This window comes from Cetorhinus maximus, chromosome 20 (assembly GCF_964194155.1).
Source record: "Cetorhinus maximus chromosome 20, sCetMax3.hap1.1, whole genome shotgun sequence".
Taxonomy (NCBI): Eukaryota; Metazoa; Chordata; class Chondrichthyes; order Lamniformes; family Cetorhinidae; genus Cetorhinus; species Cetorhinus maximus.
In genome coordinates this window covers 10,318,391-10,340,919 of record NC_135898.1, presented here as the reverse complement: position 1 = coordinate 10,340,919, position 22,529 = coordinate 10,318,391, and the positions used below count along the sequence as shown (strand labels likewise).

The 22,529-nt window shown below is 46.0% G+C and overlaps 1 protein-coding gene across 1 annotated transcript in view; it reads right to left on the bottom strand.

Moving 5' to 3' along the window:
- Positions 1-22,529, bottom strand: part of LOC144694635 (netrin receptor UNC5D-like) — a 454,385-nt gene that overhangs the window by 102,705 nt on the left and 329,151 nt on the right. Inside the window, exons 3-4 of the mRNA XM_078565228.1 lie at positions 16,074-16,217; positions 10,691-10,794 (exon numbers count right to left, since the gene is read on the bottom strand). Coding sequence (XP_078421354.1) covers positions 10,691-10,794; positions 16,074-16,217 — 248 coding nt within the window. The remainder of the gene's footprint in view (positions 1-10,690; positions 10,795-16,073; positions 16,218-22,529) is intronic.

Below are 22,529 nucleotides of genomic sequence, written 5' to 3'. Positions count from 1 at the left end.
CACCCTACCGCCTCACTGACCTGCCATCCAACCCACTTACCCAACCCACCTACCCATTCATTCATTCATTCATCCACTCACCCATTCACTAACATTTACAGTGGACACTTAAACTTCTTGGGGCAACCAGTGTCGTTAAAAAAGGGGGCATGACTTCTGCGCTGATTCTCTTTGCTGCTCTTTACGAGGATTCCTGTGCTGAGGGTGCACATCTGCATTGTGGATCAGAAGTCTGGCCTTTTTTTAAACGTACACAGTTAAGTGGTTAGTTTTCTGTCTAATCGGATCGGATACAGGGATTCCAACTCTGAGCCGAAGATTTGGGCCTATAATTCTTCCCACTCCGCTTCCTGTCAGCACTTCCAGTTTCTCCAACTTCGTCACATCGGCATGATGGTGCCAAATTCCACATAAGACCTTCCGAAAAAGCCATCCTTTCTCTCAGCTGAGGATTCCTTCCATTCATGATAGGCACAATCCTTAGCTGCATGTCCCAATTCTTTCACTTCTGCCTCTCCCCCCACCCCACCCTCCCTAGAACCATTACAGGGTGCACCTGGTCCTCCATTTCCACATCATCGGCCTCCACATTTGACATGAAAAACCCTCCACCGCTTTCATCACCTCCAAATTAATCCCATCACCAAAACCTCTCCCTCCCCTCCTCTTTCAGCATGCTGAAGGGACTGTTCCCTCTCTGACCCCCCAGTGCATTCCTCCAGCACCAACTAATACCTGGGTCTCCCTCCTCGCTTTCTCTGGCAGGTAACCCTACCTCCCTCTGTCCTCAGATGTTGCCTGACTTGCTCAGCGCTTCCAGCTCTTCCGTTTTTTTTTGTCTCAGACTCGCAGCCCCAGCAGCATTTTGCTTTTTGTAATAAGGCAGTGTTATTGTTCTTATCTGGCATGTCAGCCTTTTTGAACAGAACCTGATGCAGCAATGCCTAGTGCCTGGTTGGAAAAAGATAACAAGTATGCTTAAATATGCTGATTGAAGCTGTGGCAGGCTTGTGGCATGGGGTCAGGAGGCAGCAGGGAACATTTTGGATCTGCTTCTTAGAATTCATATCAGCACCTTGCTAATGTGGAAGTTTTCTTATTATCTTTGGGCTTAATCCAACGAACCAGACTTCAAGCTGTAACAGTTGGAGCTGCTGAATCTGTATGCTACATTCACATGTCACAGAGTGATTTGTATTTAATTTCAGTGCAGAGTGGATGATGCAATGGCACCAGTACAGAGTAAAGAGGCATCAACCGACAAACAACGAAGCCAAGAACGCCTGGCTGTTCCCTCACTCAACACAAATAAAATATTGCGATTGGCAGGATTTTCTGTGACAATTTTGCACAAGGAGAGGATCAGTAAGCATGCAGTTGGCAGGAACTGACTCTGTTAGTGTTTCTTTGAATCTCAGCTGAAGCCCCTCACCAATCTGAGCATATTTAACAAGATGAAAGTTATTTCAGCTAACCTTAGTTCACTTTCGCCTAATTCTAATTAATGCACAATGATTCCGGTTCCATGACTTCAACACATAAGACATTTTAAAAGTTAAACATTGGTAAAATGATCCTTCAGTTTAACTGTCAGTTCTGGAGCCTCTGAGGGAGAAGATTATAGGTTCAAGTCCAACTTTTCAAAAAATTCTTTCACGGGATGTGGGCTTCGCTGGCTAGCCCGGCATTTGTTGTCCATCCCTAATTGCCCCTTGAGCAGGTGGTGGTGAGCTGCCTCCTTGAACCACTGCGGTCCATGTGGTAACCCACAGTGCTGTTAGGGAGGGAGTTCCAGGATTTTGACCCCCAGCGACGGTGAAGTGATATAGTTCCAAGTCAGGATGTGGCCTGGAGGGGAACTTGCAGGTGCTGGTGTTCCCCATGCCCTTAACCGAGGTAATAGAGGTCACGGGTTTGTAATGTGTTGTCAAAGAAGCCTTGGTGAGTAGCTGCATCTTGTAGATGGTACACACTGCTGTCACTGTGCATCCGTGGTGGAGGCAGTGAATGTTGAAGGTGGTGGATGGACTGCCAGTCAAACTGGCTGCTTTGTCTTGGATGGTGTTGAGCTTCTGAGTGTTGTTGGAGCTGCATTCATCCATATGGTGGACAGGCTCTGGGGAGTCAGGAGGTGAGTTACTTGCCATAGAATTCCAAACCTCTGACCAGATCTTTTAGCCACAGTATTTATATGGCTGGACCACTTCTGTTTCTGGCAAATGGTAACCCCCAGGATGTTGATAGTGGGAGATTCCATGATGGTAGCACCACTGAATATCAAGGAAAGATGGTTAGATTCTCTGTTATTGGTGATGGTTATTGCTGGCACTTGTGCAGTGTGAATGTTATTTGCCACTTACTAGCCCAAGCCTGAATGTTGTCCAGGTCTTGCTGTACATGGACACGGACTACTTCAGTATCTGAGGAATCTTGAATGGGCCTGAACATTGTGCAATCATCAGCGAAAATTCCCACTTCTGACTTTATGATGGAGGACTGGTCATAGATGAAGCAGCTGAAGGTGAATGGGCCTCGGACACCACCCTGAGGAACTCCTATAATTATGTCCTGGGACTGAGATAATTGACCTCCAACAACCACAACCATCTTCGTTTGTGCTAGGTATGACTCCAACCATTGAAGAATTTTCCCCCGATTCCCTTTGACTCCCGTTTTGCTAGGGCTCCTTAGTGTCACACTTGGCTAAATGCTGCCTTGATGTCGAGGGCAGTCACTCTCACCTCACCTCTGGAGTTCAGCTGTTTTGGACCAAGGCTGTGCTGAGGTCAGGGAGTGAGTGATCCTTGAAAAACCCAAACTGAGCGTCAGTGAGTAGGTTATTGCTAACTAAGTGCCACTTGATAGCATTGTCAACGACACCTTCCATAACTTTGCTGATGAGTGAGAGTAGACTGATGGGGTGGTAATTGGCTGGACGGATTTGTGCATCTTTTTGTGGACAGGACATATCTGGGCAATTTTGCACATAGCTGGGTAGATGCCAGTGTTGTAGCTGTACTGGAGCAGCTCAGCTTGGAGCGTGGCTAGTTCTGGAGCACAAGTCTTCAGCACTATTGCCAGAATGTTGTCAGGGCCCTTGGCCTTTTCAGTATCCAGTGCCCTTAGCCATTTCTTGATATCACATGGAGTGCATCAAATTGGCTGAAAACTGGCATCTGTGATGCTGGGGAGCTCCGGAGAAAGCTGAGATTGATCATTCACTTGACACTTCTGGCTGAAGATGGTTGCAAATCCTTCAGTCTTGTCTTTTGCGCTGATGTGCTAATCTCCCCGATCATTGAGCATGCAGATATTTGTGAAGCCTCCTCCTCCTGTTAGTTGTTTCATTGTCCACCACCATTCACAACTGCAGAGCTTAGATCTGATCTGTTGGTTGTGGGATCACTTAGCTCTGTTTATTGCATGTTGCATCCACATTTTGGTGTGCAAGTGGTCCTGTGTTGTACCTTCACAAGTTGACATCTCATCTGTAGCTATGCCTGGTGCTGCTTCTGGTAGAGTGGTAGAGTGGGGGTTGAGACTACAGATTGTGTTTGAATACAATTTTGCTGCTGCTGATGGCGCACAGCGCCTCATGGGCACCCAGTTTTGAGTTGCTAGATCGGTTTGAAATCTATCCCACTTAGCATGATGGTAGTGCCACACAACATGATGAAGGGTATCATCCATGTGAAGATGGGACTTGATTTCTACAAGGACTGTGCGGTGGTCACTCTTACCAATACTGTAATGGACAGATGCATCTGTGACAGGTAGATTGGTGAGGACAAGGTCAATTATGTTATTCCCTCTTGTTAGCTCCTTCACCACCTGCTGCAGACACAGACTAGCAGCTATGTCATTCAGGACTCAGCCAACTTGATCAGTAGTGGTGCTAGGGAGCTACTCTTGGTGATGGGCATTGAAGTCGCCCACCCTGTGTAAATTCTGTCCTCTTGCCACCCTCACCTTTGGTGTTCAACACGGAGGAGCTCTGATTCATCAGCTGAGGGGTGGGTGGGTGGGGGGGGGGGGGCAGTAAGTGGGAATCAAGAAGATTTCCTTGCACATGTTTGACCTGATGTCATGAGACTTCATGTTGTCCAGAGTCAATGTTGAAGGTTTCCAGGGCAGGACCCTGTCAACTCGATACAACTGTGCTGCCATGATCATAATGGCGGTGTCCGGGACATTGTCTGTAAGATATAATTTGGTGAGTATGACAATGTCAGGCTGTTGCTTGACTAGCCTGTGGGACAGCTCTCCCCATTTTGACACTCGCCCCCAGGTGTTGATAAGGGGTGTTATATGTAGGGTCAGCAGGGCTTGGCGTGCTATTGTTGCTTCTGATTTCTAGGTCGACACTAGGTGATCTGTCAAGTTTCATTCCTTTTTGTAGACTTTGTAGTGGGTTGTTGCAACTGAGTGGTTTTCTCGGCGATTTCAGAGGGCACTTAAGAGTCAACCACATTGCTGTGGGTCTGGAGTCACAAGTAGGCTAAACCAGATATGGACGGCAGATTTTCTTCCCTCAAGGACTTGAGTGAACCAGATGGGTTTTTACAACAATCGATGATAGTCACGGTCACCATTACTGTGACTAGCTTTTAAGTCCTGATTTTATTAATTGAATTTAAATTCCACCAGCTGCCATGATGGGACTGGAACCTATGTCCCCAGAGCATTTGTCTGGGCCTCTGGATTACTGGTTCAGTGAGATTACCACTCCACCACCACTCCCCCCTACTCCATAGCCTTCAGCACAAAAATCTCTGCTGATATTTCCAGTGCAGTACTAAAGTGAGTCCTGCATTGTCAAGAGGGGCTACCTTTCTTATGACTCACTCAATGGGCAGCACACGCGTCTCTGAATCATACGGTGTGGGTTCAAGTCTCACTCCAGAGGCTCATAATCTAGACTGACACTTCCATTGCAGAGTGCTGCACTGGCAGAGGTGCTGTCTTTTGGATAAGTCATTAAACAGAGGTCCCGTCTACTTTCTCAGGTGGACGCAAAAGATCACATGGTAGTGTTGAAAGAGGAGCAACAGGGTTCTTGCCAGAATCCTGGCAAGTATTTGTCCTTGAATCAACATCACTAAAACTGATTAACTTGTCGAGCCGTTTGTGAGAACTTGCAGTGCACAAATTGGCTGCCATGTATCCTGCATTGCAACAGTGGCTGCACATCAAAAAGTTCCTCACTGGCTGTAAAGTGCTTTGGGGGTCCTGAGGGCCTAGATGCATGGACAGGCACGCTGCTCACCTTGCTACACGAGAGTTAAAATTTGGCCTCTGTAACGCTGTACAGTCAACCTTCTGGGAAAAAGATGACACCAACGAACAGATGAATGATCGTTGCACATTACATTACATGCACCTCAGCAAGAACCGTTAACAGGTCAGCCACGTCCTGTGCATGTTATCTCCCCACAAGAACTACAAGTAGACAGTGTTGTATTCTTTTGGTCGCCTGAACAGTTATTGGATATGGAACGAAGACACGTAAATGGAATTAAGATACAGATCAGCCATGATCTAATTGAACGGAAGAGGTTTGAGAGACTGTTCCCAAGTACTAAATTGGCTGTAAAGCATTTCCGGACATCATGATGTCATGAAAGGCATACTTAAATGCAAGTTATTTCTTTCTTTGATTGGCCTGCTGCTGTAACAGACCCACGGAGATCTGTATCCCATAACTCAAGCAGTCAGCGTACTGGGCCTCTGCTCTGTACCAGATGGCTCCTCAGCACTGCTAACCCTTCCTAATCTTGTCTCACCAACTCCTGCAATGTGCGTAGCTGTCCATGTGCCTGCTTCGTGTGCAGGTGGTGATGTCTGTGTGCTGATCCTCCAAAGTGGCTGGTTCTCCACGGGGTTCCCTTAGCTCTGTGAGGAGAGCAGATGGGACATTATCAGTACATTAACACACTTATCCCATTTGCATTCTGTATAGCAATCCAGGCACTATTCAAGCATTTGTGCACAGGAAGTGTCTATGGACACATTCATCGAGCCTAGCGCACAAATCACAGAATTTCCAATTGATATGACTTACCGTGAGTTCACGAAGACGCTCAAATCTCCACCGCTGCGATCGTTTTCATGCACTCTGTTCCAAACAAATCCATCATCTTTGATCCGTATCTTGAGGTCTGGAATTCACCAACTGTTGTGTGTAGAAGAGCATTACTTAAGGAGTTTAAAACATGGGCATCTGGCCATGGAAGTTCCTTTCTGCAGGAGAGGAGGTTAGGGATCCAAGCTGATCTTACTTAAGAGCAGCGGTGCCTCAACTTTGTAGTCCATGCTGGTCCCTATGAAGTCAAGTTCAAATGAAAGCTCCTATAAATTTTCATTTTCTCATATCACTGTTGCTAATAGATCTTGCTGTTCTGATCTAGGTTTTATCTAACAGCAGAGCCTAAATATAACCCTTTCTGACAACGTTAGAACATGAGAAATAGGAGCAGGAGTAGGCTATACGAGCATGCTCAGCTATTTACTCGGACCATAGTTGATCTGGAGCTATTCAGGTCGGACAAAGCTGCAAACCTGAACTGGAAGTACGAACGGGACTGGGGTTTCAAGATCCAGATTACCAAAGCGTAGGGTCTGCAAGTTGCCAGCAGCCTGGAATTTAAGCAGTCTCAAAGTAGATGACCAATGGACGGAGAAAGGGAGACTCCATGACTGAATGTCAGAGCCACATCCAGGGGACATGTTTTTAACATGTGTAAATTCTTTATTTTTGATTTTAAAAAGCTCTGTGCCTCAGGGAGCTTTCGTTGCGCCCACCCGTGCGCATGACCAAACTTCTGCGCTGGCCCTCCTCCCGCCCCCGCCCCAGCAGCGCTGAGCGCTTCAGTGCGCATTTCACGCTAGCTGGCCAATTAACGACCGGCCAGCATGAAATTGGTTTCAGCTTCACGACCGCTCCCGGGCCCACCCCCGGGCCCACCCGCCCCACCCACCCGACAAGGTAAAAATCCTGACCGTAGAGTTTGTTTTGAAAGATAGTCAACATTCCATGGATTTTCAGTCTTCAGATGAAGCATGATTTGAGGCTAGGAATATTTGGACGAGGGTGTGCGATGTAATATCTGTGTTCACATTTGCTGGAGCACAGGAATAGGAATATAGAAACATAGGTGCAGGAGTAGGCCATTCGGCCCATCGAGCCTGCTCCACCATTCAAACAGATCATGGCTGATCATCTACCTTTGTGCCATTTTTCCTCCCTATCCCCGTATTCCTCGATGTCATTAGTGTTCATTAATTGATCAGTTTCCGCCTTGACCATGCTCAATGATTGCACTTCCACAGCCTCTGTGGTAGAGAATTTCCAAAGATTCAGCACACTCCTCATCTTAGTCATACATGGCCTGCCCCTTATTCTGAGACTGAGTCCCCTGGCTTTAGACTCACCAGCCAGGGCAAACATCCTGGAGGGAGTATGTCATAACAGAATGACCAGTTTACATAAAGATTGCTTATGACTCAGTGGCTTGCTAGATATAATATCAGGGGATATTAGGAGTCAGCTAATGTGCTAGATTGGAGCCCCATATTCCTGAGGCTGAGTAAGGGCACGGTATTCTCTTTCCTGAAGGACATGAGTGATCCAGTTGGATTTTTCACCACAATCCAGCAGGAAGATTTTGCACATATCCCATATAGTTGTGTGTTAAACAGTGTTGTTGGAACCTAAAATGTAATTAAGTGGGAAATGGAAGTTGACAGGGTATACACTTTAATTAAATGATGGAAAGAATGTTTGCTGCCTCATTCCCCTGGACAAACAGAAGACATCCCATAATTATGCAGCTTTCCCTTGTCTGAAATTTTGACGAATGAGCACAGAAACGCTAAGAGAGCAAAGCCCTTTGTGATTTGGACAGTGCCTTTCAAGGAGTTGGAAACACAAAGACATTTTTGCTGACAACAAATAAAGTGGAGTAATTAGCCATTTAATGGAATATTCCTTGAATTCAATTAGAAGCTAAATGCAGTTGAAGCATCGTAATAAAGTTGACAAGAAATCTCGTGAAGCTTAAACGTCAGATTAGCTCAGTCGGTAGCGCTTTTCTAGTCATCACAAGATGTAAGCGCGGAAGTTGCAGCTTGGAAACAGCCCAACCAGCGCATGTCAATGTTTAACTCTCCACATAAGAAAACAGTTCTCATCAGATTTATTCAACTTGTATCCATCCTTTCAACTTCTCTTCCTTTTTTTTTGCTTATCCGATTTAATCTCGAATCTTGACATAGTGTGGGCCACAGCCACTAATCCTGGAAATGAATTCCACAGATCTCTCTGTGAACAAGCCTTTCCTTGCCTCTGCTTTAAATCTCTTGCATTTAAGCTTATCACGGTGGCCCACTGTTCTTGGTTTCCCGCTTCAATCTGCACTCCGCTGTTCTCTCAACATTTCAAATGCTTTTATTACACCAATGTGTAACCTGCTTTATTCTTTATATTAAAAAAAAAATCAATGGTTCAAGTCTCCCCCTCATACTTGTTTCCTCAGGGCCAAGCAGTTTCCAAGGGATTCTGCAATGTTCCCTTTCTGAAGCCGCAATATCCTTCCTGTGGGGGGGTGAAACCCCAAAGGGCCCACAAGATCGAATCTCGGAGCATCATTGACGATTGACTTTTATATTCCATCCCTGTTGAGATCGAATTTTATTTGCTGTTCTTTTAAGACCTGAGGTGCTGCCTTTGGCATTTTGTGAACCTGTCCCCACCCAATCCTTTTGTTCTTCCGCAGATTAGACAGGATTTGAGAAGAAATCAAGGAGAGCGTTTTTTTTTTTGCCCCAAGGTCTAAAGCTCGCTGTCTGAAAGGACGGTGGAGGCAGAGACCTTCTCCGCATTTAAAAAGCATTTGGATTTGCTTTGGAAGTGCCCCCCCCGCCCCGCCCCCCAGATGATTGAAGACGTGGGAGGTGGGATTAGGAGGGGGGGTGTCTTTTTTTCAGCCAGCACAGACACGATGGGCCGAATGGCCTCCCTCTGCTGTGCCGTAAATTTACACGGGCTGGATTTTATGGGGCACCACAGTCCCTGCAAACTTCCAGTCCGGTGGATTGTCCTGCAAGTATTTAATGGCCGTAAGGCCATCAGCCTAAGCAATTCTCTATTATAAGCAAATTTAAATCCACTTTGTTATTGTCTATAAAATACCACGTTCTGCCTATGTGGGTCCAAGCCTCACACATAGGCCCCGGTACATTATCAATGTTGACACTTTTCTTCACTTATTCTTTCAAGGGATGGGAAGGGCAGCATTTGTTGTCTATTCCCAATTGCCCTTAACCTGAGAGGTTTACTAGGCCATTTTCAGGCAGTTAAGAGTCAACCCCTGTGCATCTATCTGGAGTCACGTGTAGGTCAGGTAACAATGGCAGATTTCCTTCCCAAAGGACACGAGTGAACCAGGTGGGGTTTTACAACAATCGATTCACAGTCATTATCACTGAAAATAGCTTTCAATTCCAGGTTCAGTCGTTTATTGGAGTTAAATTCCACCAGCTCCCCGGGTGGGATTTGAACCCATGCCCCCACCCCAGGGCATCCGCCGGGTCCTCGAGATTACAGATCCAGCAGCATTACCCACCGGGCCACCGTCTCCCTGTCTTGGGTGTGGTAGTGCCGTCGGTGCGGATTGGTGGGTGGGATTTTCTGGCCCTCACACCAGGGCGGGCATTGTCGCGGGCGGGGTGGGAAAATTTTGCAGAGCTGTTGTGAAAGTCAGCGGCTCTCCAAACTTTGCCGTCCCGCCCGTGAGGATGCCCGCCACTGGCGGGGCCCGGAAAATCCTGACGCAGGTGTTAAACCAGGATTCTGTCAGCCTGTGAGGGGCAATTCAGGGTGACGTGCAACCATGGTTAACGTTTCGAGTCCATCTGAGTCCTCTTCAGGGATAAAAGCCGTGAAGAACCCTGTTTTTAACTCTGCTTCTCGCTCCACAGATGCTGTCGGAGCTGCTGAGTTTTCTCAGCACTTTCTGTTTTTGTTTCAGGTTTCCAGCATCCCACTTTAATCTGACGTTCAACATTCCAAGGCACTGTTTTGAAGAAGAGCTGGGAACTCCTGGACGTTTTCTTGGACAAAATTCCTCACTCAGCCAGGGCCTGATTAACTACTCGTTCACCTCGCTGCCTATTGTGGGATTGCACAGCGCACATCGTGGCTGGCGCATTGACTCCCAACAGTCGCAGAAATAATTTGGCCCCTCCAAATGGAGCGTCCTGAGAGATACAATAACATATGATACATCGAGGAGAATGCTCCTTTCTTTTATCCAATCGAGTTTCCCAGCAGGCGCGGACAGGGCCCACTTTTTACCCATTTTAAAAAGGAGTTACTCTTGGGAAAGCTGCTGACAGCCGGACTCCCACTGCCTCCTGGGAGCTGAAGCTAAATATAAATGCTGCATGATGGCGAATTCTACCAGTTACTGGAAATCTGGTTAACTAATCCCACTGTGTCTGTGAAAATCAAATGGAAATGCTCAACTGGATGATCGGAACTGAACTTCCAGCAAAATGCCTTTCAGATAATGGCGTATGTGGATAATCAAGAGGCCCTTGTGTCACCATTATGACATGAGAAGCAAAAAAAAAGACTCACTGAATTTCTTAAGTTATGCCTGCTTACGACAAATCAAAAGCTGCTTTTTACCTTGGCAGAAGGAACTCCCTCGGGGGGACGACAATGCAAGATGATCTTCCCTTCTAGGGGAACCTCTTTCGCCTGTGGATCTTGTTCAAAGTTTTTCCTCAAATCTATTGGGGTGGGGGGGGGAAAAAAAGTCAGCAGGTTAATATATTTTGGAACTCCACGACTAACTTACACCCCTGATCGGGGTTGAAGGTTCAGGTCCCACCGTGACTCGCTCATGCACCCCATGGCTGACGTTGCCTTGGCGCATGTACACAATGCCACCTGGGTGAGGTATCAGAAGGTGCATCGTGCCAATGAATCTGTCCACAGCAAGAGCCGGCATTTTAGAGGAGGGGGGAAAGTTGGGGAAAGAGCAATTGGACAGCTCTTAACAATGAGCCGACACAGGCAGAGTGGGCTGACTGGACTCCTTCTGCGCTGTATGATTCATAATTCATTCAAACTGGCACAATCATCTGACATTTTATAAAGCCTTGGCAACTGACATTGCAGCTCAGTTTTAATTAAAACCTCACTTTTCTGCCCCATTTGTTCTGTTTCTGTCTTTCCACTTGGTCTATTTGCTGTTATGATTTGGAATGCCCTGCCTGAAAGGACGGTTGAAAGCGTAACTTTCAAAGAGAAATCAGAAAATACTTGAAGGGGGGGGTGGAAATTGCAGGGCTATGGAAAAAGAACTGAAGAGTGGGACCAACTGGAGAGCTGTTAAGAATTGCCACAGGTGCAATGGGCCCATTAACCTCCTCCTGCGCTGTATCATTCCACGATTTCAATCATTTTGAGAATTCACACTGATTATAAATGATGCACATGGTTTCCAAGGTCTTATGAACCTTATTGTAAAAAAATGAGGATCCAACTTTTTGAAAGAGGAAATAAACCCTCGAGGAAAAGTTTTTGTTCACAGTACTCAGACATTTGATGGAGAAAACAAACCTGTGACCATCTTCTCGAAGTAACAGAGGATGGACAATAAAAATTCTGGCCTTGCCAGCAACACCCAAATCCCAAGGATGAAAAAAAATAATTATCAAATGGTGGTACAACTTCAGAAGCAAATGGGCGAAATGTCCACATATTGTGTCCATCCAACCTCAACAAAAAGGCAAAGAGGAAGAAACTGAGCCTGTCAGTGATGAACTTATGTCGTATGCTGCCACAGTCATACAGTCATTGAATCATTGCAGCAGAGAAGTCCATGCTGTCTCTCTTTACAGCAATCCAGTCCCATCCCTTCACTCTATCCCTATTGCCTTACAAGTCTATTTCCCTCAAGTGCCATTCAATTTCTTTTTGAAATCATCCTCGGAGGCAGAGAATTCCAGGTCACCACCACCTGATGTGCAAACAAGTCCCTCCCCAGATCCCCACGGCATCTCCTGCCCATGTCAAATCAATGATCCCTCCTGTATATAATCGTCAGTGAATGGGAACAGCTCTTGTTTGTCTACCGTGTCTAAATTTGTCATAATCCTGTGCACCATATCAAAATCCCCCCTCAATCTCCCTTCTCCAGTGAGAACAACCATGTTCCACCAACCCAAACCTGCAGCCAAAATCCTCCAACCCTGGAACCATTTTGGTAAATCTCCTCTGTACCCACTCAAGGACTCCCAAACCCTCCCAAAGTCTGGTGACCAGAACCAGACAGATACCTCAGCCAAATTGAAAAAGTGAGCATTGTATTCCAGGTGAGATTTGGAACAAGACAATCACTTTGTGATTATTACTAACTCATGACCAGACGCATCAATTTTGACATGAATTTTAATCTGCAAAGAGAATAACAGATTGGCAATGCTAATTGCATTGCAACAGATTATTTTTATCATGAAGCTTTACGATTGCCACACTTGTTCTATAATTTCTCAGGAAGGTCTCCTTCTTCCCTTTCCAAACCGCTGAAAACTATTCGACTGAATCTTTGGCATGTTTACATCGAACAAAGAGTTGTGAGCAGTGTGGCTGACATTAATAACCCAATAGGAGAATATCAACAGGAATCGCAACCTGCAAGACATGGTAATTGGAGTGAGTGTTTGCAAGAGATCCGGTTCTTTTGCTCAAGGTGTAAATGCTGTTTTCAGTGAATCTTCTTAATGCCCTGCTCTGAACCACCAGCATCATCACCCTTGATTATGTGTCTCGCATACGTCCATTTCACTTAGAACGTCACAGGGCACTGGATTGCACAACAGGATGAAGAAAGAAAGGCACACACACAGAATGCTTTGAATTGTCTAATTGAAGCAGATCCTTTGCATTTTATAACGCTAACGTGTCTGTTCTCAACATAGAAGGTGCCTGACCTGCTGCACGATTTCAGCATTTTCTGTGTTTGATTCAGTTTTTCAGCATCTGCTGTCTTTTGTTCTTTGGAACACTTGAGCCTATGGCCCAGAGCAAGGAGCTCCAACTGAAATTGGTCAGGGTACACAAACTGAATTGCCGGTTATTTGGGCTTTTATTGGGCTGGTTATTGTGGGCAGGGTACCTTGCAAATGCTGACACATACCCAAGGACCTGCTGTAAAGACTGACACACTCCCAAGGGCCCCCAGTAACTGGAAGCACCCTCTCAGGGACTCCCTGCAAATACTGGAATACTCCCAGGGACCCTGTGAAAATACTGACACACTCCCATGGATCGCCTGTAAATAGTGACACACTCCCAGGGAGTCCCTGTAGATGCTGATGCGTTCCCAGGGAACCTTGTAAATAATAACACACTCATAGAGTCATAGAGGTCCACAGCAAAGAAAATGGCCCTTCGGCCCATCGAGTCTGCACCGGTCAAACAAGTACCTAACTATTCTAATCCTATTTTCTAGCACTAGGCCCATGTATGCCATGGCATCACAAGTGCACATCCAAATACTTCTTAAATGCTATGAGGTAAAGTGCTTTTTTTCCCCAACTTCCAATTTACTGAGTCAGACCACAAAGAATAACAGTTCTGTTCTTGTAAAGAAAACGGTTTCATATTTGTCAACAGAAATCATGGGCTGAATTTTCCATTTGTTGGACGGGCAGGGCTGACCCAATCGCGGGCCGCGGGGTCATTTTACGTGGGCGGGCCAATTAATGCCCGCCCAGCGTGACATCCACACAGAAGCGCTATGCGCTCCTTGTGCGGGTGGGGGGAAATCCCTAAAATCGAGAGTGTGCTCTTTCGCGCATGCATACAAAAGAGCGCACATCTCCCTGAGGCTAAGTGCAGCCTCAGGGAGATCACCTCTACTTTTAAAAATATTAAAAATAGAGAAAAAAAAATTCCCTTACATGTACCCGTCATGTGACAATGTCACATGAGTTGGGACATGTTCATAATTTCCATAACAACTTTATTAAAATTTTGAAAACCCTACGTGAAACCGCATCCCGCTCGTGGATGAGGTTTCATGTTTTTTCTAGTTGCCACTGGGGCTCCTGGCCTGCCCACCAACCTTAAGGTTGGATGGGCAGGTCCCTTAATTGCTTAATTGATCCTGTCAATAGCCTCAATCGGCCATTGACAGGTCAGCGGGCCGGCAGCTGATTTTTCTGTGCCCCCGCCTTCCTGAAAATTTAAATGGGGTGGGATGATGTCAGGGGTTCCACCCGACGTCATCCCGCATCATTTTACGCATCGGTGAGCGGGCCCCGCCCTCCCCTGCTCGCCGACTGTAAAATCCTGCCCCATGTGTGGGTAAGTAAACAGTAACTGCAAAATGGAGAAAGCAAGAAGTAATTGCTGAGAATGGGATCTGTACTGAACCGTGACTTGGTGCATACCTGGGGCTGCACTCTCAGGGAGAGGTCAGTTTTCCTATTTGGCATAAAAGGGGGCAGGAACTCTTGGTATTGTATGAGCTGACTAAAAAGACCTAAAACCTGAATAGCTCGGAGAACTCTAAAGAGCTGGGTGTTCTCCCCGCAGTGGTCAAACTGTGAACCGGGATGTTATTGGTTGGTCGGTTGAAAAGGAACTCTGGAAAGCTACATCATCAGGACTGCTGTGACCGAGAGACAGAGGGTTCATAGAAGTTAACATTCCGAACTGAATATTTAGTTCAACAACTTCAGATCATGAATTCCCTCCTCCATCCCCATCCCCTTTCCAAACCCCCTTTTTCCAATAATTTATATATATTTTTCTTTTCCCACCTGTTTCCATTATTTTTAAATGTATTTCCATCCATTGTTTTATCTCTACCTTTTAGCCTATTTCGATCCCTTCCCCCCACCCCACCCCCACTAGGGCTATCTGTACCTTGCTCGTCCTGTTTTCTACCCTTAATGTCACCTATTAGCACATATCTTAGCTAATGTCACCACCGTCAACACCTCTTTGTCCTTTTGTCTATGACATCTTCGGCAATCTCTTCTTTGCCTCCACCTGCCGCCGAGCCGGTGGGGCTCGCTCGCCCACCAAGGGCAAAATCCTGCCCTATGTCTTGCCGATGATAATCGTAGCTGTGAAGTTCGAAGGTGAAAGCTGTTGGATCGGAATCCTGACCTACCCTGCGTGAATAAAGAACCTCATATTGCCAAACCGTGCAGCCATGTGGTAGCACATTTTGTGCGGGGAGTGATGCAGGGGCTTGTGGCCCTTTAAGATGTATCTTTGTTGCATAGACTGTTTAAAGTGAAATTTTCTTCCTTACTTGAAGTGTCATTCACCTGTTCATTCATGTTTTATTTACTTTGATCCTGATTTGTGTTAAAGTAATAGCTACCAGAAGTGATAAAAAAGAAACTGGGGGGATGGTCCGCTCCTGCTCCCGTTTCTTCAGGGTGTAGTGTAAAAAAAGGGGCGAGTGAATCAACATCCATTTTATATACCCTGTCCAATCCTATTTTCCATCAAAATCAATGGAAAACAAAATCGAAGGGGAGTAAAACAGGCTGGCAAATGGCTATCATCTGGTTTGAATCACCCCTCGAAGATTAAGTACACCCACCCTCAGGAAGCTAGTTTGAAAGACCTCTGCTGTTAAAAAAAAAAATGCACGCTCTTGGATTTAACTGCACCGAGCAGAGATGGGAAATCTTCCACCTCGTTCCTGGGTGGCATTCATCTCTCGTAAATGCTCATTCTGAAGCACAAGTCGTGATAAGTCTGTCCAAAGTGCAAAAACTGGCCTATGCATTATTCAGACCCTGTAGTCCAATGCTGCACTTGGAGGTTGCTTGCACACTGTAATTCACACATTGTTCCAGTGTGGAATTATTCAGGGAGAAATCACAGTTTGATGGAGCACCTACGCTACAGCAGCCAAATCTGGATGGCCTGCATAACAATGGGCTAGCTGTTAAGTTCAGACTTTCAGTTTTGTGCGTGTGTTGCTGAAGTAAAACAATTGGTCATCAGTAATCACTGTATTTTGTTTTCTGCTTACATGCTATTCGCACTGTAGCTTTTCTGCTTTTAGTTGTTCCCTGTTGACTCCAGGCGACGCAGAGGCACCAGTAATCTTCTGGACCGTGAAAATCTTCCACTTGCTGTCGAGAAACATTGATAAGGACCTCTCGAACACTCAGCCCTCCAAGAGAAGAAGAAAAACAAGGACAAAGTAAATAAAGGCGGATTTACCAATCAGTTTATAGGAAATAATTAATTTTTTTTTTAAATGCTGGCCGGACAGCATCTCTCGGGAGAGAAGCAGAATGAACATTTTTGATCAATGCCTTTTCATTCACCAACCTGCGGCGTTAACCCTGTTCCTCGCTGCACAGATGCTGCCTGACCCGCCGTGTATTTCCAGCATTTTTTGTTTTTAATTTCAGATTTCCAGCCCCTTCAGTGTTTTGCATCATGGAAACATTGAAAACTGAAGGCACAGAAGGAGGTCATTTGGCCCATCGTGTCACTGCCAGCACAAAAAGAGCCACCCAGCCTTATCCCACCTTCTATCTCTTGGTTCGTAGCCCTGAAGGTTATGGCGCTTCAAGTGCATGTCCAAGTGTTTTTTTTAATGCATTGAGGGTTTCTCTCTCTACCACCCTTTCAGATAGTGAGTTTCAGACCTTAAGCATCCTTTGCATTTCCAAAAAAAAAAATGCCCCTCTAGGGACGCGAGAATAAGGGAAGCAAACACGTGGCTAAAGGAGTGGTGCGGGAAAGAAGGGTTCCATTTTATGGGGCACTGGCATCAGTATTGGAACAGGAGGGATCTGTACCGCTGGGACGGTCTCCACCTGAACCGGTCTGGGACCAATGTTCTAGTGAAAAGGTTAAATAGGGTGGTCAACAGGACTTTAAACTAGAAAATGGGAGGGGGGGGGGGAAGGAAGGGTAAAACTCCAAGAAGTATGACTAATGGGAAACAAAGCAGCAGGTTAGCGTGTGGGGGGTGGATTCAACTTCATGGAAAATTATGAAAAAACTGAAAAGAAAGGAGAGCTCAGGAGAGGCTATTAAATTCTCCAGAACACAAAATAGGACAGAGTGTTTGGAAAAGGCTAGGAATCTAACTTCAGACACATCAGATAAAAGGACAACAATGAAAAAGGGGACAGGAAATACAGGACTGAAGGTGTTGTATCTGAATGCACGCAGTATACGAAATAAGGTAAATGAGCTTGTGGCGCAGATTGAAATTGGCAGGTATGATGTGATGGGCATCACGGAGACATGGCTGCAAGGGGATCAGGACTGGGAGCTAAATATCCAAGGATATACATCCTATCGAAAAGATAGGCAGGTTGGCAGAGGGGGTGGGGTTGCTTTGTTAGTAAGAAATGAAATTAAATCGATAGCAAGAAACGGTGTAGGGTCAGATGATGTAGAATCTGTGTGGGTAGAGTTGAGGAACCGCAAAGGTTAAAAAAAAAACATAATGGGAGTTATGTACAGGCCTCCGAACAGTGGTCAGGATATGGGGCACAAGATACACCAGGAGATAGAAAAGGCATGTAAGAAAGGCAAGGTTACAGTGATCATGGGGGATTTCAATATGCAGGTAGACTGGGAAAATCAGGTTGGTAGTGGATCCCAAGAAAAGGAATTTGTGGAGATGGCTTTTTGGAGCAGCTTGTGGTGGAGCCCACTAGGAAACAGGCAATTCTAGATTTAGTGATGTGTAATGAGGCAGATTTGATAAAGGAGCTTAAGGTGAAGGAACCCTTAGGAGGAAGTGACCATAATATGATAGAATTTACCCTGCAATTTGAGAGGAAAAAGCTGGAATCAGATGTAATGGTATTACTGTTGAATAAAGGCAACTATAGAGGCATGAGGGAGGAGCTGGCCAGAATTGACTGGGAGATGAGCCTAGCAGGAAAGACAGTGGAACAGCAATGGCAGGAGTTTCTGGGAGTAATTTGGGAGACACAGCAATAATTCATCCTTAGGAAGAAGAAGCATACTAAAGGGAGGACGAGGCAACCATGGCTGACAAGGGAAGTCAGGGACAGCATAAATGCTAAAGAGAAAGCATACAATGCGGCGAAGAGCAGTGGGAAACCAGGGGATTGGGAAGCCTGCAAAGACCAACAGAGGACAACTAAAAAAGAAATAAGGAGGGAGAAGATTAAATATGAGGGTAAACTAGCCAGTAATATAAAAGAAGATTGTAAGAGTTTTTTTTTAGATATATAAAGGGTAAGGGAGAGGCAAAAGTGGACATTGGGCCGCTGGAAAATGACGCTGGAGAAGTAGTAGTGGGGAACAAAGAAATGGTGGAGGAACTGAATAGGTACTTTGCGCCAGTCTTCACGGTGGAAGACACGAGTAACATCCCCAAAGTTCAAGAGAGTCGGGGGGCAGAGGTGAGTATGGTGGCCATTACCAAGGAGAAGGTGCTAGGAAAACTGAAAGGTCTGAAGGTGAATAAATCACCTGGACCAGATGGATTACACCCCAGAGTTCTGAAGGAGATAGCCGAAGAGATAGTGGAGGCGTTAGTGGTGATCTTTCAGGAATCACTGGAATCAGGGAGGGTCCCAGAGGACTGGAAAATCGCTAATGTAACCCTCCAGTTTAAGAAGGGAGTGAGGCAAAAGATGAGAAATTACAGGCCGATTAGCCTGACCTCAGTCGTTGGTAAGATTTTAGAGTCCATTATTAAGGATGAGATTTCAGAATAATTGGAAGTGCATGGTAAAATCAGGCAAAGTCAGCATGGTTTCATCAAGGGGAGGTCATGTCTGACAAATCTGTTAGAATTCTTTGAGGAGGTAACGAGTAGGTTAGACAAAGGAGAGCCAATGGATGTTATCTACTTGGACTTCCAGAAGGCCTTTGACAAGGTGCCGCACAGGAGGCTGCTCAGTAAGATAAGCGCCCATGGTGTTAGAGGCAAGGTACTAGCATGGATAGAAGATTGGCTGTGTGGCAGGAGGCAGAGAGTGGGGATAAGGGGGTCCTTCTCAGGATGGCAGCCGGTGACTAGTGGAGTTCCGCAGGGGTCAGTGTTTGGACCACAACTTTTCACTTTATACATTAATGATCTAGATGAAGGAACTGAGGGCATCCTGGCTAATTTTGCAGATGATACAAAGAAAGGTGGAGGGACAGGTAGTATTGAGGAGGCGGGGAGGCTGCAGAAGGATTTGGACAGGTTAGGAGAATGGGCAAAGAAGTGGCAGATGAAATACAACGTGGGGAAGTGTGAGGTCATGCACTTTGGTAGGAAGAATAGAGGCATAGACTATTTTATAAATGGGGACAGAATTCAGAAATCTGGAGTGCAAAGGGACTTGGGAGTCCTAGTCCAGGATTCTCTTAAGGTTAACTTGCAGGTTGAGTTGATAGTTAGGAAGGCAAATGCAATGTTGGCATTTATTTTGAGAGGACTAGAATATAAAAGCAGGGATGTGCTGCTGAGGCTTTATAAAGCTCTGGTCAGGCCACATTTAGAATATTGTGAGCAATTTTGGGCCCCGTATCTCAGGAAGGATGTTCTGGCCCTGGAGAGGGTCCAGAGGAGATTCACGAGAACGATCCCAGGAATGAAAGGCAACATATGAGGAACGTTTGAGGACTCTGGGTCTATACTCGATGGAGTTTAGAAGGATGGGGGGGATCTGATTGAAACTTACAGAATACTGAAAGGCCTGGATAGAATGGACGTGGGGAAGATGTTTCCATTAGTAGGAGAGACTAGGACCCAAGGGCACAGCCTCAGAGTAAAGGGAAGACCTTTTAGAACAGAGATGAGGAGAAACTTCTTTAGTCAGAGAGTGGTGAATCTATGGAATTCACTGCCACAGAAGGCTGTGGAGGCCAGGTCATTGAGTGTGGTTATGACCAAGATAGATAGGTTCTTGATTGGTAAGGGGATCAAAGGTTACGGGAAGAAGGCGGGAGAATGGGGTTGAGAAATTATCAGAGATGATTGAATGGTGGAGCAGACGCGATGGGCCTAATGGCCTAATTTCTGCTCCTATGTCTTATGTTCTTATGGTCTCTTATCCTTCCACCAATTACTTTAAATCTACGCCCCCGGTTTTTACCTCTCCGCTGGTCAAAATAGGTCTTTCCTATCCACTCTATATGGGCCCCTCGGATTTTTATACACCTCAATTAAATCTCCACTCAGCCTCCTCTGACAGTAGAAAACAATCCCAGGCTATCCAATTATTTTTCTCATCGTTAAAATTTTCCAATCCGAGCAACATCCTCGTAGATCTCTGTAACTTCTCAAGTGCGATCACATCCTTCTTGGTGACCAGGCCCATGCGCAGTACTATTGTTGTGGTCGAAACGAGTATTTTGGACAGTCCTAGCATAATCTGAGTGGGCAAGAATACTGATCACCAGGACCTGGCTGACGTAAAATGCAGCGAAACCTCAGTGCAGCCCAAGACTTTCTGCTCAGTCAGTGCAGGTGGAACCAGCAATTCCTTGAAAACCCCGTTACCTCGGCTGTATTTCTGGCCTCAGGACCGGCATAAAAGCGGAGAGAGAGAGAGTGAGAGTTCGGGGCCACAACATCGGGGAGGGAGGGCAGGAGTTCGGGGGCATAAAAGCGGTGAGAGAAAGAATTTGGAGGGGGGGCCATAAAAATGGGGAGAGAGTGCGAGAGAACGGGGCCAGAAAAGCGGCGAGAGAGCGTGTGAGTGTTTGGGGGCCATAAAAGTGACGAGAGAGAAAGAATTTGCGGCCATAAAAATGGGGAGACAGTGCGAGAGAGCGGAGCCAGAAAAATGGTGAGAGAGAACCTAGGCCAGACCAGGTGAGAATGACAGATTTTCTTCCCTAAGGAACATCAGTGAATGAGATGGGTTTTTACAACAATCGATGATAGTTTCATGGTCACCATTACTGAGAGTGGCTTTCAATTCCAGATTTTATAAATTGAATTTAAATTCCACCAGGTGCCAAGGTGAGACATGAAGCCGTGTCCCCTGGGTGTTAGCTTGGGCCTCTGGATTATTCGTTCAGGTACATCACTGTTACACCACCGTCTCCCCCTCTTAAGAATAGGTTATTGGAGTGGGTGATTAGGATCAAGAAAAGGATTGGTCCATGGTTAAGCTTGGCAAAGTACTGCAGTGGTTTGCCATTGCCTAATGAGAAGGCACAGATTCAAAATAATTGGCAAATGAAGCAAAAGCAATATGACAAAAAAACCTTTTCACGCAGTGCGTGGTTTAGGTCTGGAATGCACTGCCTGAGAGTGTGGTGGAGGTAGGTTCAATCAAGGCATTCAAAAGGGAATTAGATTGTTACCTCGAACAGAAGAATATGCAGGGCTATGGGGAGAGGGCAAGGGAATGGCACTCATGGCACTAGATTCTTGATAAACAAGTGTGGGTGAAAAGTTATCAGGGGTAGGCAGGAGGTTACAATCAGATCAGCCAAGATCTTATTGCATGGCGGAGCAAGCTTGAGGGGCTGAGTGGCCTGCCTACTCCTGCATCTAATTCGTATGTTCGTATGAACTGCTCATTTGGAGAGCCAGTGCAGACACAATGGGCCGAATGGCCTCATTCTGTGCTGTAACAATTCTGTGATTGCATGCCTGTGCAGTGGGTCAGGGATTAAACTCCCTCGTCACCCCTGGGTATTCACACCAGTCCGAGGACACAAATGCACCTCGGCAATCGATAAGAAACAAAGATCGTTTTCAGAGTCAAGAAGCTATTCCTGATCTGATGTGGCCTGTGCTGAATTTACTCTGATCATGCCTGCATTAGCCCCTCTGGCAATCCTGCTTCCGTGCTCCTGTGTCGACCTCCGAATTAGGAACACTGGGGCTTCTCATTCTGTGTTTTTGAGGTGTTTTCACCCTGAGAGCACCCAGGAATTGCAAAGGTGCAGTTTTCACTGGGGGCAGGAGAAAGACAGGACTGTGGCACAGTGCTTCCCTAAACCGGTTTCCAATACTGTCCTCCCTCCCTCCCTCCCTCCCTCCCTCCCTCCTTGTTGATAACTGAGGCAGGCTTTGTCCGTCAAGGGTAGATGAAGTTGAGATACAGACTAGCCATGATCACACTGAAAGCTGGTACAGACACGAGAGGCTGAATGGCCTCCTCCATTCCTACCTTCCCTTTTTGCCCCACCTCCTGATCCACTCAGGAACGGCCTGGGAGGGGGGGCCCAAAAAATCTCAATTATTATTGGTCCATGCAATACCAAGGCCAACACAGATTATCATTAAAAAATTAAATAATCATTTTACAAAGCTAAATGAACTCAAATCAGAGCTTGTTGTTACGTAGCTGTTATGTTTTAACTATGGGTCACTTTGCTTGCGATCCGGTTGCATCTGTTGGCGGGCGAGTTGATTACAATATATGGCAAACACAGAGACCAATATGATATGAAGCACGAGCTATTTAATTACACAAACAACAGAACGTTAACATGATGTTTGCTTCTCCAGCCAGACCCTACTCCAGACTAACAT